The 18,556-nt window shown below is 42.3% G+C and overlaps 2 protein-coding genes across 3 annotated transcripts in view; both read right to left on the bottom strand.

The window, feature by feature from the left end:
• Nucleotides 1–2,125: 2,125 nt before the first annotated feature.
• Nucleotides 2,126–18,556, bottom strand: part of LOC115046695 (homeobox protein Hox-D3-like) — a 33,726-nt gene continuing 17,295 nt past the window's right edge. For both annotated transcript variants that reach the window (XM_029507223.1, XM_029507224.1), the window contains 3 exons: nt 5,123–5,257; nt 4,619–4,791; nt 2,126–3,277 (listed from right to left, as the gene is read on the bottom strand). In XM_029507223.1, coding sequence (XP_029363083.1) covers nt 2,742–3,277; nt 4,619–4,791; nt 5,123–5,214 — 801 coding nt within the window. In that variant the 5' untranslated portion in view covers nt 5,215–5,257 and the 3' untranslated portion in view covers nt 2,126–2,741. The remainder of the gene's footprint in view (nt 3,278–4,618; nt 4,792–5,122; nt 5,258–18,556) is intronic.
• On the bottom strand, nt 12,865–15,596 carry hoxc4a (homeobox C4a). Its single transcript, XM_029507225.1, has 2 exons — nt 14,938–15,596; nt 12,865–14,420 (listed from the first exon to the last, which is right to left on the bottom strand). The coding sequence occupies exons 1-2, from the start codon at nt 15,371–15,373 to the stop codon at nt 14,059–14,061; spliced, it is 798 nt and encodes a 265-aa protein (XP_029363085.1). The 5' UTR covers nt 15,374–15,596; the 3' UTR covers nt 12,865–14,058.

Here is an 18,556-nt window from a genome sequence, read left to right as displayed (position 1 = left end):
CCAAAACTAGCAAGAGCTTCTACATGGAGATTTATCATTATTATTATTATCATCATTATTTCAACTGAGTGATCTCCATATAATGAATAGAAACCATCAGTTTCCTGTGACGGTAACATGATGAGCTTCAGGCATCACTTTCGCTAAATCCAAGAGCAAATGCTTTGGAACATAGTTAGAGCCGGACATCTTTGTTAAGCTCGCAGCAGCTTAAGAAAAGTCTTCATGCACAGAGTGTTTTCAAATCACAACTAAATTTGGTTTCACAACAGCTGCAAATGGGACAGTGGAGCATTAGTCACTGTAAGGGATATAATGCAAAAAATGTTAAATTAATGATGGCCCGTAACCAAAGCTGGTTTCATGGCACCATGACTGGCATCATTCATCACTTCAAAGATCCACTTAATTCATCACTCAGTTCAAAGCCAAGAACTTAAAAAAACAAAAACCATGGAAAAATTTTGAGCTTTGCAGGTCTTCCCCTCGAAGAGCAGATGTCATCATGTGACTACAATGGAAGTAATGACTTAACTTGCTAACTAGGAGCAAACCAGTGTGAGGCAAACTGGCTAACTCAATGTTGAAATGAGAGTAGACAGTCCCCCTTGCAGTGAGGCCCTTGAGTGGAGGCGGGGTGGGGGAGAGGGTGGGGAGGGGCTTTCCTTGACCCCTGAGGATCCCCCTTGACCTCATCCACAGAATTACTGCACTCCAGTGTGTGGATCGTCCTGATTTAAGCGCCTGGAAAGAGAATGTGGTGAAGAAGCCGAGGTAAAGGTCCTATTGAGCCTCGACACCTCGACTCCATAAATCACCTGGCATATGCAAGAATCTCAGGAATCCAACACTGTCTGCTTCTTCCTCCCAACGATTCCCCCCTCATTCTCTCTCTTCGTGGTGAGAAGGCACATTGGTAGGAGAGAACTTCTTCCTGTTTTGTCTCCTTCCCTCTCTTGCCCTTTATTACTTTTCTCTTAAATTACCCAGCTGTCGCCACCTCTTTGATACAGATGTGGTGTAGACCTTACTTTATTTTATTTAACATTTCTACTGAGCTTTATTGCTCCCCAGACACTTTCTGAGACCTGCTGCAAATGGTGTCAAATATTTACCAAAGGCCAGCTGATCCAGACACTGATTAGGTAATGAATTAAGAACAGGAAGTAATTCCATACAGGACCACTTGGGGATTGGTTTTCTCAGCACCACCCTTGTTTGAAGCTGTCAATGGTACTCTGTAACAAAATAAAACCGATGTAAAACTTTCAGGATGTTGAAAACTTTGCTGAGAATATTGATTACATGTTTCAGATTAGCAAGTGTTAGTGGTTTTCTCCTTCATCATGAAAGTTGCTGTTTATGTTTGACGTGTGAAACTGTTGAGGCCCAGGAGAACCTGTGACCCACTTCTGTCAAATAAATTCATTATACCCCATGAGTGTAATTTAGCTCAGTGAGGGGAAAATTTGAGCTCCAAAATGGCAAAAAAAAAAAAAAAAAATAGGGAAACAACATTTGAGAGCAGTTGAGAATCCATATGTCAAGATGGAACAGGGAGATTTTAGTTCAAAAGAAACCTGTTCATTATTCTTTAAGATCATCATTAGTGATTGAATCTCATTGGTCTGTTGTGGCCTATGGGCTGCTGGACGCGCTTCTAAGCTACACAACTGACATGCCCCCTGAGAGGGAGGCCAGTCCCAACTTGCAGCACTACAATTTGGCTATTGAAAAGGCAAGGGTGGAGAAGGAGGAGGCAGGAGAACTTGTCATGGTGCCCAGTGGGTTCAGAGCTTGTGGTTGGAGTGCTGGAAAGACTGCCTTGTCTCGGTGATTAATGGTGGGGAACTGGGAGGCAGGAACGAGGGAGAGGCTTATGTAGCAAGACTCTGCAACTTGAATGCACAATACTGTAGAGTTTTCAATGAATCTGTACCATGCTTTAATTTGATTACAGAATATTTCTTATTTTTTTCCCATTCGGGATCTAATCCAAAAATCCTTAATCATGAAATACTGGAGGGAAAAAAAATCAAATCAGCGATGAATAGGGTAAACACTGCACAAGAGCTACAGTCTTCCCAAATGCATTTATTAAGCATGTACAGTATACTGTGTGGCATCTCAATTCATCAAGAACAGTATCAAAGACTCTCTGTATCCTTTAACAGCTTTAAAAAATATATATAACATCATTCAATATGAACAGTACTCTGTCCATTTCACAGTTAAAACATTTTACACAAACAACCTGCTATTTACAGCACATAATGAAAAAGAGGACTAATGTAACACTTACAAAATATGACAACAACTAAGCTATTATCTGCCAATGGGGGGAAATAGAAAACTTACTTCTAGTATGATTCCCACATGCATTAAACATGCAACAGCAATACAAATGTAACAGCCACAAAATTACAGCAAAAAACATGTAATCGTTAATCGCTCAAATGTCTCATAGATACATATACATACAACATAAACAGCAAGTCCAAAGACCTGCAGACTTCAGTCGCTGTGCCTGAGCAACACAAATGATATCTCTGTAGCTCTCCTTTAATTATGATATGTTCTTATAGTTTAATTAAAATGTTTCATGAATGGTGAACGGGCCTGTCAGGGGGATTTCAGCCCTGGGTTGCTAATCAGACATCTTCCACTCTTTCATAAGTAAGTGTAAAGGGATGTATCATCGGGATTTTGATGAGCACAGGATGAATGGCCATTACAGGGCCCTAAGGCCAATTTGAAATGCCAGTATGGTGATGACTATTTGCACCCATACACGAGGCTAGTCCACCATTTGCAACAGATGGAAGTCTGCAACTCATACGTGGCAGGTCTGCAGGGTGCATACACTGGCCATAGTTGCCATCAGAGCCAAAAAGGGAGGAGGACATGGGAGCATAATCCAGGAAGTGTAGATCTGAGGAGGAGGAAGTTGTAACGCACACACCTGGTAAACTCAGGTTGTCTGGACATGAGGTGGACCCGGAGGTGTTGGAGGGAAAATGCTGGGAAACATCTATCACTTTTCCATACTTGTGCTCCTTCTTATATCTCATCCTGCGGTTCTGAAACCAGATTTTGATCTGTCGGTCGGTGAGTTGAAGCCCGGCAGCCATCTCCAGTCGTCGAGGGCGATGCAGGTAAGGGCTAAAGTGAAACTCCTTCTCCAGCTCCAGCAGCTGGCTGGTAGTGAAGGCCGTCCTCTCCCTCCTTACACCAGGCCTCCCTCTGCCTGGCAGACCAGCCACTGCACCACCACTGACTAATGCAGGAGGAAGCACACGAAGAAGAGCCGGGTGATAAAAACAAGTGCCACATATTTAACGTCTATCCTGAGATGCTTGAGCTCCACACGGAGCACTTAAAGTGAAAGTAAGGCTGATGTTAATCCATAACCAATCAACCTGAGACCAAAAAGAGCTCTCAGCTCTTCCTGTGTATTCGCTCATGCTGGAGACACCATACAAGACTGGCTGTCTACTGTGTCATGTGTTCGGGGAAAGTTACCTCCCGAAGAAACAGTCTGGGGGAAACATCTGACGCCACTACGGCTGCCTGACAGGCCACATTAATCACAGCCACACATGGAAGCAGACCTGTCAAATCCCCATCTCAGTCACTTAAAAGGTACCTTGGGACCACCACTGAAAATAAAGACTATTAGAGATTCCATTTGACATGTATATCATGTATATCAGCACAAACAGGGCCCTGTTGATAGCAATATAACATTCAAGGGTTAATGTATATTTAATAAGGTCTGCAGTGACCTTAGAGTGTAAACTGCACTCCTTAACAACACTCCCCCACAGTGGGTGACTGCAGCTTCCTGTTTGTAGTATCTAGGCAATGACTGTAAATATTACAGAGCAAAACAAGAAGCATTATCTGTGAACAAGAAAAAAATACTTAAATTTTTCTTTTTAATTATTTTGGATTTTTTTTAAATGACTTAGACACGGCGTGTGTTAATGCTGAAAAAAAAAACATATTTTATTTTCCCTACTTACTGAGACATGTATTATAATGGGAAGATTGATTTTATTTGATTGTGATATATAATAATTCAAAGAAAAACTTCTGCAGTGAAAATGAAGCACAAAAAAAGTTTTTGAGCAGCACTCTTTACTGAAATGTGCCCGCTGAACATGACTTTGCCTGCAGGAGTAGAAAAATAAAGTGCTCGGGGCATGACAGACGTTTGTTTTTCACTGTGCTGCTACATTAACGCTCATTGATGCCCTGGTTACCCTTACAGAGGAGAGAAAGCCTTCACCTCTGATGGATGCACTTTAAGGTGCATTAAAAATGATGCAGATGACACATTAAACACATTATTGACTTGTTAGATTTTTGGCCTGCGTAAATGATGTAATTAAGTATGAAACATTTTTATATCATGTACATGCAGTGACTTGATGAAAGAAAGTTATCTAATTGCTGTGTATCATTGAGGTCAGCCATCAGTTGTACATTAAAATGCACGCATGAGGAATGTGATTTTAAGGATTAACGCTAACGTTCAACAATTTTTTGCGCACTCAGCTGTAACTCTGTACTGGAAGTGGAAGATCCTTGGTATAATAAATAAAAGAAGTGTTACCAGATTGTTCAGAATCAGTTGTCCGTGGATTCATCCAGGGAAACATTACTCCAGAGTGGCAGATGGTGAGTAGACTGCAGCTCCTGCTCTGGATGTCCAGCTCGCCCTTGGCATGGCAGTGAACCAGGGGCTCCAGTGGGCTCTGGGACTGCTCATCTGGGCTCAGCCTGGAACTGACATGAGCAGAGGAGGTCATGTTTTGCTGATTAAGTTCTGCTTCTTGGCCTCCTCCTCCTCCACCATTGTATCCCGCGCTTAGTTTTGGCACTTCTCCAGAGCTCATAGCAAAACTGTTGCCATGCAGCTGCAGTGGGAGGGCAGACTGTTGGGGGTCCATGGACCCGGCTCATTAAACTGTCTCAAATAAAACCAGGAATCCCTCAACAGCAGTAAAGACCAGGACTTCTGTCTGTCTAATATCCGATCACAATTAACATAACTGTAGAAATGCATGCAGGGAAGAGCACTTGGAGTAACCATGTGGAAAATTTGAATAATATTTACCAGAAGGGTGCCGTAGTCACGTGAAGCCGTGCGCCAATGAAGGAACTCCGGAGTTGCAAAGTAATCCGCCGGTAACTTGGAGCTCCAACCATATTTCTCCAGACAACATTTTTGGAGCCGTCCGCGCTTCTTTACCTGGGGATTAAAAAAATGGTAGAAAGGTAAATGAGCAGAAGCCAACAACTGTGTAATCTGTGTGGGTGAAAGGGAGAGAGAGGAAGGTGATGTGCTTGGACGACGAGAGAGAGAGAGAGTTGGGGGGGGGAAGGGGGAGATGGTGTTTGGGGAGGGGGGGCAGACACACACACACACACACACACAAGTTGGCTTCATGTGACGTGAGGGGCGTCTCATTAAGGACTCGGAGCCGATTTCTTCTCAAACTGGAAATCTTTAGACGGGACCCGGTTTTTAGACGCATCCGCAGCTCGCAGCTCACGCGTCCGACGCGAGTCCTCGCCATGCAGTCAGGACTGCGTCTATAAACCGGAGCCATGTGCTGCATAATGATAGCGGCTTATCGACCACAACTCATTATGTTTGCTGAAGCTTCCGAAGTGTAAAATACCCCCGAAAATAAATGTGAAAAGAAACTGCATTCCTTAGTGCCCCCTCCCTCCCGCCCAGTTTAACATCATTTTAAGTCATAATAGTTTCCACGTATCCAGAATATCAGCCATCTTTATATTATTTATGCTTTTTACCTGTTAAATAAATCATTCCGGTTATTTTTGGGATAACTTGGTTAGCAGCTAATTGAACAGGCCGTTATGAATCGGCGGGCTTTTCTTTAAATAACAGCATATGTTTCTAACTGTCGGAGTGGAAGTGGAGCTGCGGTTTAATAGGATTCACTGGGAGTGGTCACACAAAGGCTTGACAGTCATTGCCACACAAAGACAAAGGAGGCAATCATTAGAGATTTTTTTTTCTATAGGACGATTCAACGCATTTGCATTAATCAGCCGTGGCTGTACAGTATGGAGTGTCCCTGTCTGAGGCTCAGTGAGGCAGCAGACAAACAGTGGACATGTCTCATAGTAAACATCCCGCTTGCTGCTCGGCCGGATTGACAAAGAGCTCAGTGCGCGTCTGGTTGCACTAACAAAGCAGACTGCAGCAGAAATAGGTGCAAAGCATTTAAATAAAATATGTATTTTACAATTTCATTTAAACCCCACATAATAAATATTTTTTGGGGGAAATAATTTAGGCTAAAAGCTGCATCAAGTTGCCTAACTGAGTTACACTGTGGGAAGAAAAAAAAAAACCTTCATTAAATCCAATTGCTCGATTTAAACAATACACCGGTGTGTGCAAAGTGGATGAATAACTCGAATAATGAAGCTCTCAGAAAATTTAAAACCGTGCGGCCAAAAGCATCTTCCAAAATGAGAGGGTTCTGCAGGATATAACGTTAGCATATTCCGTCCCAGAATAAATCACGAGCCGAGCCAGGCTTTAGATACAAGTTCCTTCTGGTGTTTCACTACAACAAAGCTGTCGAGAAAACCCTCTTTAAATGTCTCTCAGAGGTGATGGATTATGCACACAGAGTTGCATAGCTAGAAAGGAGAGGAGCCGTCCCCCTTTTTTCAGTCTCACCCCTTCATGCTCCTGCTGCCACTGAGGTTTCACCTGAACCTCAACAGAGCCGCCACGTCCATGGATATTTATATATATATAAACAAGCAACAATAGAAAAAATGGGGGAAAAAACAACAAACAACCATGAATAATTTTATTTTAAACTCCCCCCCAATGGAAAAATGGACATAGCACATGCAGCTACAATCTGAGTAATGATTATTGGTAACCACAACCAGCACACACACAAAAAAAGCTTGATTTTATTGTCATGATTTACTTGGAACGAGGAAATGACTGTAGTCAGGTTGAATCCCTGCAGTGTATCTATTAAAGAGGCTAAAAAATGCTAAATATTTCCACAGTCTGTCTCAGTATATAGACACAGAGTAACACATCAGAATCTGCTTGTACACACAAAAATCTATTATTATTATTATTATTATTATTATTATCATTGGTATTAGTATTAGTATTATTTTTAGTATTATTACTACTACTACTACTACTATTAGTGGCTGGAATGAGCAAAGTAATTAAATTCGTTGTGTTTTCCTACCCTCACACCCTTGAACACACTCTCTGAATTGGAGATAGAATCTATGATATACTGGCACAGCAAGACCATAATTTAGCTCCTCCGCGCCTCCACCACAATTCTCCGTGAACTCTGTTTGAACCGCCTCTACAGCAATAAATCATTTTTCTCTCTCACACAAAAGCGCGCCGGTCGCTCTGGGTGTCAACCCTTTTACAATTCCTCCTTACCTTCTGCGCTCTCTCGCCTGCTGACACAAACAACCAAGGAAATTGTCGATAAACTTTTATTTTTCATACCAATAACTTAGAGAGAAAGCGCTACCGGGGAGTGAGAGAAATCCGCAACTGCACACACACGCAGAAAAATCTGGAGAATGCAACACAAATCATGAAAAAAATATATGTATATGTATATATCTGTGTATGTATATATACATTTTTTTGCAAGGGGTTATATATTTGTTTCACTTAAAAAAAAAGCGTAATTGGATTTCAGAGCTCAACAAAAGCACGGATCAGTTAATGTATTTCCAGGGGACAGAGCTGAGCAGATAAGAGGAGACTGAGGGAGCTGGGGAGAAGACGTTAATGGGCAGAGGATGCTGTCGGTTAAAACGGTGCATACAAATGGCGCTGTCTTGGCAGAGCAAGGAGAAGATTTATGGGCCCGGTGCCCTATATTGCTGTAAACAATGCAGAGTGAAATGAAAGGACTAGAGTTTGCAGACTGCACTTCATAAGTGAGGAAAAGACACACATTGTCAATTTCCCAAACAAGTCTTGACTTTTGCATAAGCATGCGCATTAACATAGAGTATTAATTTGGGCCTGATGTGCAGGACAACCCACTGTAAATCCGGGCCTGTCTGTGGAGAGTGCATGCAAACATAAATCCTGCTGCTCGCTGCCAATGAAGTGCCATCTCAAAGTCTGAAATCTGGGTATAAATTTTTGTTCATTCTGCTCAGGAGAAATATATTTTTCTCGCTGTCTATAGATTTGGAATATAATAACGCTGCAGCAGGAAAACTCACATTTTCCCTCTGAGATCAGCTGTATAGGTGACAGAACGCCAACTCTTCCAAATATGCCAGTCCTTTTGTTTTTCCAATTGACGAGAATCATAACATGGGCCTGTTTAACAACAAACATTTCTGATGTAAGCAAACTTTAAACAGATTCATAAAATATTAATATCTTCGATTCATTTCTGCTGTTGTAATAAAGGCTTGTCAATCAGTTGAGGGGAGAGAGCCGGTTCCACGCTTCTGTACGTTTTCATAATACATGGCATCCTTTCCTCGCTCTGCGTAGTAAAATATAAGGACACCCATAAATATAAATATCAGTCCTGATGCTGCAGCAGCTGCTCAGAGTCCAGGAGAAATCTTGTGCAAATGCAACTGGTGGCCACACGAAGTCACCGGAAAATCATTTTCAGAGAACAAATCAAATGAAAGGCGCTTTTTCACTTAACCCATACATAATTGTGGGTCTATAGTCTTGGCATCCCATATTCAGATCATCTTTGCTAATGAAAAGTGAATAACATAATCATAACTCAATCCAGTGACTGTCTGGGCCCCCGGTGACACCTTGATCGGAGGAAAATGACTGTAATTTCGAAGGTCCTCAACGATGCAGCAAATAGGCCAATGAAATATTCCTTGCTTAGGCGTTATGGTGACATAAAGTATTACTGGCAAGTTTACCCAGGCCATCATTTCCTGTGCGATGTGAGGCTGGAGTCTACAGTGGGACATCAGAGCGCTGCTTTGTCGTCCCCTTGCACGAAAAGCTTTGCCAGCATGACAGCAAATCATTTTAACATGTCTGATGGCGTTTTAAAATCTCGTTTTATGTAAATTCATTTACCTCTCCTCGCCATCGCACACGCGCACACGCACGAGCAGAGGAAGACATGGTGCATCTGCTCCCCCTGAGTGAGCGGATGGGAGAGAGATTTACGGATTTATGACACACCCACTGCTGGTCAATGCGAGAGAGCCTCTGTGTCCCTGGAAAATGGCAGTGTGACCCTTGTTTCAACTCTCAGCCTTTATGCAGCTGCCATGGCTGCCGTTTAAACACACCCCACCATAACAACACACCGGCCAGGACCTTTCATTGCAAACATAAGTGGATGAAGAAGACGCTCACCTGAGACAGACAGGAAAAAAAAAAACACTTGCTCTCATCTCTATGTAGACACAGGCAGCAGGTAATAAAGAAAGCCATTTCCAGAGCAGCTGATCATCTCTGTTTCTTATTTGTTCAAACATTTCGATGGCTGTGTGTGTATTTTTTTTTATTATTATATATATATTTTCCAAAGAGAGAGAGGGGACGAGAGAGAGTCCTCGCCTGAGGTGCTCCATAAATCACAGAGAGCCTGCAGCAGTGCAATGTGAGCTGAGAATCATGTGTGATTCAACAGTCTCCAGTCAGAGAAGAAACCAGTTAGAGCTGAGTAAGTGCTGAGGAATTTAAACACTGAACCCCAAACACATAAACTACAGCAGATTCCTGGGTGGTGGTGAGGTCGATGGTAACTACCGCTTCTCACTGCTATTCTACACGTTCAGCTCGGAGCAAAGGGGGGCTCACTGCAAAATGAATGGATGGGATTTAAAATCAAGAGTTTATTTTTAGCTTGGTGAATTGTACTCATTCATTAGCAAAAAAAAAAAAAAGCAGAAAATGCAGCTATTACTCAGAGATATGTTTGTTTTGTCCATTCATGTTGACCCTTGACAGGTAAGACTATATAACTTTGACGTTTATGGACTGAATGAAATATTTGCTTGCTAAGATCACATAAAACATTAAAGCATAACGCGTACAATGTGCGCGCCCATGCTGAAATATTGTGATAATTAATAGCTATGTAAATATTTATTCAACTTTCTGCTCTTAAAGTCTGCGTGTATTGGAGCTGAGTTTAATAATAAACCAGGACACTGGACTGATTCATGACTGACAGACGACGCGAGCTTTTCTTTGAGTGATATTTTTAAACCACACATTTTTTTCTTTTATTCCCATAATAAATCCAACGAGGCCTTATAAGGATGCATTAGTTAAATCTCTGCCAAAGTCAAGAGGGGAAATCTAATTCTGCCTTTCTGTTTCAACTCCACACAAATCTTCAATTACACGAGCTCAGACAAAAGACACGTCGCCTACTTGTTCAGAGTGAAATCCGAGCTGCACCGTCACAGGTTTGGAGCGGCAGGATGAGGGATCACATACAAATGACAGACACTGAGATTACTTGTTTGGCTTTCAGTGCCAGCTGTTTATCTCGGAGGACACGCTGTCTTAATATTTTTCCTTCAGTGCTGAATATTTGCTCGTGGCCACCATAGAAAGACCAAACTTGTTGCTTGGTGCATCAAAAAATCTGACTATTGTAATAAATTCAAAGCTGCTTTGAGAATTTATAGCTACAGAAAAACAGAAAAAGCATTTGGTTGTCAGCCTCGATCACATTTTTTATATTTTATACTAATCAGAAGATTTTGGGGGGAGAATGTTCATCTCATAACAAAAAGCCAATGCTTGTTGGAGTCTGTTTCCTCTGAGGGAAATTTGCATCTGGATAAAAAATGATCGTTTCAGGGTAGTGTGCGGCCCGTGCAGAAAGTTTCCAATGTTTTAGTGGCTGTACACTTGAAGGTCCCTGTCCATTAACTAATCACAATGACCAGCTGTCCCAGTACTGTCAAACACACCCAGCTATAATTGGCAGCTTACTTTTGACTGCCAGTGCTGACCTGAGACCAGTTAGTCTCTCAAGTCGCTCACAAATCACGTGACCACAGCAGCTATTTTTACTGGCCCTTTTTTGGGGGGGATATTTTCAGGGCCCGATGAAACCAGTGCCTTTATACTTAAGAGACCTTTAAATGTTGCTGTTAACATCAACCATGTTTTTTTTTTTTTGCATTACTAAATAAATATTTGATCAATGTTTTCCCAAATATGAAAAGCTTAAAACACAGAATCGCATTCACACGTCTCCTAAATTCACTCAGAGCATTTCAGCCATGTGTGCTTCTGCTGTCACTACATTAACTCTCCTAAATGCTCTCTTCGCCAGCTCGCTTCATGGAAACTCCATTTCACATCAAATCGCAAGATGCATCCGAATAAAGAAGGCGCATGCATGGACGTCCTGCAAAGAGGACCGTCCTGTCCAACACTGTCCTGGGTCACTGTGGTGACAAAGGCAGCAACACAAGATGTGATGTCCCACAAAAAAAGAAACCCACAAAAGAAAGCCTCAGCTCAGGGGGTACCAGCGAGGGCGCACACAGGAGGTTACACGTATAGAGCGAGAGTCAGGTCACAGGGTTGGAGGGGTCGGCCATCCAGACTGAAATGAGCCTAATGGGACAGAAAATGTGTCCTCGAGGTGAACTCGGCCTTCTCCCACTTCGCCCCCAAACTTCAATGAAGTACCTTTTCATCCTCACGACATGGAGGCGACAGGGTCGAGAAAGGGACTGGAGGGATGCTGCAACTGTGGCGAGCACATTAATTTCTCTAATCTGTCCAGCAACATAAAGGCTTCTGGATTCATTTTTCAGCGGCCGTCTCAACGCCATTCTAGTGCCTTTCCAAAGCCACGTCCAAAAAAAAAAAACCAACTAAACAAATAAATACAAAAACAGACTTTTAGCCGCTGTAGTCCAGTTAAAACACTTCATTTTGAAGTCCAGTTTTGGGCTCTCACACTTGAAGCTGATGGAAAAGGACGAGGCCTGTACATGATACTTGGTTGGATCACAACTGGCTGTTGGAGCTGTTTTCCACAACATAATACAAAGCTGTGTAGTGAAAGATTGATGATGGAGAATACCTCTTCCCTTTGTGCTCCTCCGCCCCCCACTATGCGAGGCATTTTATAAGGTCTATTCATGTCACAATTTCAATAATCTATCAAATTCTTGCGCTTCTTTGGGTTTGAGTCGTGTTTAAACCGAAATCCTTCTGCACAGGTTTGCAGAAAAACTTTAAAAAATGAATTCAATGAATGTGTGAGAAAAAAAATGTGAAGCCTCCTCAGCTGTGAGAGATGACGTTTGGTCAAACAGCTGGTCTACAGTGGTGAACAGGCCTGTAGCGTGTTTGTCCTCCTGCCACAGGACGTGCCAAAGGATGCGTTTAGCGCCGGTTTTTTTTTTTTTTGTGGATTTTTTTTCTTACTTTCTTGCGTTTTTTTTTTTTTTTTGTTGTTTTTTTTGCAAGCCATTCTCGCGAGCTGCTGAGCACCGGAGGCAAACTGCCCACCGGGGAGAGGCCGCATGTAAATGTGGCAAAAGTGTTTATACAAGCAAAAGCCAACGGGTGAGCACAGAGGGAAAACATCAGCACTGCTTCTTGAAGGCAGACAGAGCCTGATAAAAAAAAAAAAAAAAAAAAAAAAAAAGGTCAGCTGGTTTACTCCATCACCATCAGGACTGTGTTATTTCACCAAGACCACATGACGCATTATAGTGAATCTATCTGCAATTCACGACTTTATTTTATTTATTTATTTTTATTAGATGTTTTTTTTTTTACATTTGAAAATCCAGTCGCATGGCGCAGTGAATTATAGAAAAAGCAGAATGACTACAAAATGACTAAGAATATTTTCACAACAACCTATCTATATAACACATTGCAAATGTCTTCTAAATGAGACGCATGCAGCTTTCGTGTTCAAGTGAAGACGAAGGAAGCAGAGAGCTTCAGTGGTTGATGTGGCTGAGGCTGTGCAGTGTGGAAAAGAGAGGAGTGAAGGAGTGAAGGGCCTCAGTGGCTTGTCTTTAGCGTTAATTGAATGCCCTTCAGACTGATGAGGTTGCACAAAATGCACAGCGCAAACTATTTCATTTTCAGATTTTAGAAATAACTTCAGTCCATTATGAGTGAGGCTTTAACACACATACACACACACACACACACACACACACACACACTCTCTCTCTCTCACACAAACATACAGTCTATACACATTACTAATTGAAAGACTCAAAAAATGAGCTGCAGGATCGGTAAACAGTTTGCAAACACAGTGGCTGTTGTTTCCTTCATGAAATGTTCAAATACCCTCACATCTGTACACTTCTAAGGGGAGTCCTCGAAAGAGCCAAAACAATAGTTGGACCTCATTTTGCCTAAAATGAAGTTCGACCAAACGTATTTAAAACTAGTAGACACTCACTGTTTTATTGACCAATATGATTAGCACAAGAACACTAAACTCCGTTTATTGCATTTCACAATAATCTGCTTTTAACGGTCTAAACACAACATCAACACCACAAAACTAAATTGTAAATCAAAAATCCTTTTTCTGAAATACACGAGGTAATTCACACATTGTTATAATCCTCAACATACAAGTTCAAGATCAATGGTGTGTTCCAGCTTTTTATACCAAAAATAACTATTATTATATTGATTTCCTTCCAGTGTTGCTTGAAATAAATAGATTGTGCATTTCACCTTGGGCAGCAGGGCAAAAGAATGGCCCACAATAACATTTTGATAAAATGTATATTTTTCTACTTTTTTTTTATCCTTCATTCAAAACATTTTTAATAAAAAACATCATTTTAATTGAGCTTCAAATAAATTAAACCCTGTGTCACGTAAAAATAATTCATCGGTGTTCGCAGTAATCCATGCTATATAACATGCATTTTATATAACTTTGGACTTAAAGGAAACCGCACAAGATAGCTACGAAAACAAAATATATAATTGTTCTATAAATAACCAGTTCTTTTTTCTAGCCACGGTCGTGGTCGGTGGTTTTATAACCTGGTAATATCCTCGCCATGCTGTGCTCCGCTGAGTTCGTCGGGGGCCCCAGTGTTAGTGGCCGAGGCAGCGGCAACAGCGCCGGCTGCTGAGCTCGTATTGGACCCGGAGGAGGAGGAGGAGGATCTCACTTTGGTGTTCGGGAGCCTGTGATCCTTTTTCCATTTCATTCTGCGGTTTTGAAACCAGATTTTAATCTGTCGCTCGGAGAGAACCAGGGTGTGGGCGATCTCGATGCGCCTCCGCCGAGTTAAATATCGGTTATAGTGGAATTCCTTCTCCAATTCTAAGACTTGCTGCCGGGTGTAAGCTGTCCTAGACCGCTTGGGCTCCGTCCCATTGTAACCCGAGTTCACTGGAAAAAGGAGAAGTGGAGAGAAGGGAAGACAGAGAAGGGAGGAAAAGGAGGGGTAAACAAGAATGTCCTCAACTGAGATATGGCGAGAAAGATTTATTGGATATGAATGTTTAGCTGTTTGAGATATCTAAATGGGAAGTTAAGAACTTCTCAGGGTAATGAGAGGACACTCACATCCAACTCTGAACTAAATTATTAATGCAAGATTACAAAGCTTGGTTTTTTTTTCCTCTTCCTTATTCATTTCTCCCCTTTTCTCTATCGCGCAATACATAACAGCAGAAGCCACATGGTGATACGGCTGCCCTGAGTATACCTCGGCTATAAAATTTATGGTGGGTGTAATTACCAATGCCGAGTCGTAAATCCGCCTCAATTGTGCCATTTCAAAGGCTTCCCTGCTATCGAAACAGGGGCTGGCAACGAGATGGGAGTCAGAGGGACTGATAAAGGGAGGGAAAAGGGAGAGAGGAGCACGGAGAGTGCACTGAACATAAACACACAAGTTGCCTACCAGTGCTGACGTGAATTTTCTTCATCCATGGGTACACCACGGGCTGCTTGGAGGAGGCTGTGCTGTTTGGATGCTCCGGGGTAGCTTGGTTGCAGGCGGAGGTTGCGGCCGGTGGGGTGGCGGGGGACATAGACAACTGTGGGGTTTCACATGAAGCAGGCTGCCCTTTGCCTGTCAGCAGGTGCGCAGAATGGGGTATTCCATGTCCCCTTGGCGTGTCAGGTTCAGGGATGCTTGCACAGTTATACTGGCGCTCTTGGTAGGTCGCCCGCGGAGGATATAACTCCTGGTGGTGATGCTGGTAGCCAGTGTCCCTTGCGCGGCTGTAATATTCTGGACTATGCTCGGGGATGTAGTTATTTTGCGAATATTCCTCGCATGGAGGAAATTTCGGATCAATGTAGTTAGACTCCATCAAATACGAGCTCATGATCATTAATTTCTGGAGTGGAAAATAATTTTTCTAGCTTTGTCGTTTTTCTGCTCCATAAAGCCCTCCTACTTGCGAGCAGCCCTGTAAAGTTACTTTTACCACGTGACCCAATGGCCCAATAGCAGAGTAAGAGGTAGTTCCCGGATAAGGAACCAGAGGTATTTAGCATACCTACAGTCGCCATTGTGGGCACAAATCTCTCTCTCTCTCTTTTTCTCCCTCTCCCTCTCTCTATATCTCTCTCTCCCTTTCTCTCCCTCCCTCTCTCCCTCTCTGGTTGTGTTACCAAAGCAATTGATCTTAAGAACAAAACTAGTAGCTAGTTGCTGACCAAGGAAAAAATAAAACAGGCAAAATCCACTGGTCTCAATTATTCAAAGGGACAATAGGTGATTCGCCAAGGATAAGGCACAACAATAGCAAAGCCATCATTTTCTTCTCCTGCAGACTTGATATAAAGGTTATCTGCTAATTAATGAAGAGACACACTTTACCAACAGCTCCTCAGCTGTGACACACATTATGCTTCATTAATACACTTAAACAATCAAAGCTGCAGCAGAATCAGAATCAGAGCTGTGGGATGGCATTCCTAAGAACACTTCAGCAGTAATATTTTAATAAGTTTACTGTGGCTCGAAATGTCAGAGAGGACTGGGGTGGCGAGATTCTCTGGAGGTGTGGTTGATTTCTGAAAACAAGCCTGATAATTTATAACGCTGGAGAAAGGTGGACAGGAGGAGACAGACCCCCTAAACAAAAGCCTTCATTCAATGATGAGACATTTGTCTGGTTGTGCCAGTCTTGTTTCAGTCACATTTTAATTGACTATTGATGACTTAAGGTTGTAAATGATTTACGTAAGGATTCCTGATCTGCCAGACATATACTTTGCAACGCTGTTTTCGAATGTCACAGCAGCAAAACAAAAATAGTGCCACACCATCAAAACTGTTCAATAAGCAGAAGCCTCAGAATAAAACAAAAAGAATAAAGAAAACTGGAGATGCAGAAGTAAAAAGATCACAGTGTAAAACATGCTTTTACTATCACAACTTCTGATAAAAAAAAAAAAAAAAGAAAAAAGAAAAAAAGATGCAAATACTGTGGGAAAAAGGCCTTCACTAACACTGTGGTCACAGCCAAAACAGAAGAGACCGAGCAGAGAAATGTCATAGAGAGGAAATCTACACCTGATGTCACAGTCTAAACAAGCAACTCACAGCCAACAGACCAAACTAACACCATGCTACCAATGTGACAGCCAACCCCGGCCAACACTGAACAGCACCACTGTGGTGCCACTAATCTGACAACTGTTTAGCAGCAGTACCGTCATGGTGTTACAGTCCACACTCACTCACTCACTCATCTTCTACCACGTATCTGTTTCCGGGTTGCAGGGGGTGCTGGAGCCAATCCCAGCTCACATTGGGCAGGGTACACCCCGGACAGTCCATCGCAGGGCCAACAACCATGTTACAGACCTGAAGGAAGCAAAACATGATCTGCTGGCTGAAGTGCAGCAGGCTCACACTGTGTCACCATGAGGGTTGGGTGATGTGGTTGTTTCAGCAGTGCACATTTACATCTTAGTGACCGAACAGTCCTCCTACATGCAGTGCAGTCATTCTCAACATACTTTGCATGGACTTAACAAAATGGTAAAATAAATCAAACCACTATTTCAATTATTTAACACAGTTGACATAATATTCTGCTCCAGACTGTGTTTTTCCAGTGCAACGTTTGAAAGACCTTATTATTTTTTAAATATAAGACATGTTGTCTTTGTTACAGCCCAAATAACAGAACAGGAATAAGAACCAGTAAATGATCTGAAACTGTGTGAACTGTAGCTGCTCTGTGACCACCAGATACAAGCTCAGCTATGAGCCAAATCTGAAGAAAGGCAATGCTGAAACAAAAAGTAACAACTATGTTTACAATATCCTGAATGTCTATGGTGTGAACTACAGCCCCACTTAACAACAAGAGGAAAAAAAATCACCCCAGCTGCTGTTACATGCTGCTCCTGGCTGAGCCTCTGACCATCAGCCCCATTACTGGAGGTATGCTGTGATATTGTAAACTGATACTGCTGGTTGTATAAACTTGTCATGAGTTGTAGGCTCCTCACTCTTATCTAAGGGTCAGTTGTGGTCACACACACACACACACACACACACACACACACACACACACAGATAGAGAGGGAGGTTCACTCCCTAATAGCTTAGTATCTTCCCAAAGCCATCCAGATGATCCCTTTTCTTTCATAGATATGTCTTAAGTTGTAAGGTAATCAACAGCCACGGAAAAGCAGAAATTACAATAATAATAATAATAATGAAAAAGGGCAAACACATTGCCACATTGTGCACGGGAGTATCTATTTTCACAGCAATAATTACATAATATGGTTAAAAAACGACGTGAAGTGACATATTTCTGGCTGCTCTGTTTGTGCAGAATGCGCGCGACATTTCTATTACCTCTAGTGAGGATGTTAGAGGCGTTTTATAGAGCAATAAAAGCCGTAAATCAGTCACTTTTAAACGACCCCTGGTTCCTAACGTGTTTTACAGGGTCTGACACAGTAGAAGCCGCAGACTGCACACATGGGTTTACTCTCTGTATTACTCTCTATGGCTGTCTGGACAATGAATACAATTTGTGACAATGTTATTGCATCGCCAGTGTCTGGGTGGAGGCTCCGTGAGCATATCACTGATTCTGGTCTGTGCAATAGCAGGAAAAGGCCAGAGAGACGAGCAGAGCAGCAGGAGGATCCTTTGGCTGGTATCGGCGTGGTATTTCAGCTGCCCATGTATTCCTGTAGAGACGTATTTGCGATTGTTTGGACTTCACACAAATTCGGTTCTACAGGGTACATATAGACAACTAATGTGTAGCTTAGAGACCGCAAATGTGATCTCTCAGTCAAGCAGGCCACCGTGTCTGTGTTTGATTTTCAGAGGAGTGTTAATTGCAGAAATACAAATAAGGATGCCATCGAATGAAAATATTGCGCAAAAAGCGGATGCAGTTAGTCAGTGTTAGTCAAACAGATCAGGTGAAAGTGATCGAAAATACTACTTCACCATCTTTTATCAAGAAGAAATAGGCTTGCACACACACACACACACACACACACACAGAAAGAGAGCACACAAAACGTCTTGT

The sequence above is a fragment of the Echeneis naucrates genome, chromosome 7 (assembly GCF_900963305.1).
Source record: "Echeneis naucrates chromosome 7, fEcheNa1.1, whole genome shotgun sequence".
NCBI lineage: Eukaryota > Metazoa > Chordata > Actinopteri > Carangiformes > Echeneidae > Echeneis > Echeneis naucrates.
This window is presented reverse-complemented; position numbering and strand designations above follow the sequence as displayed.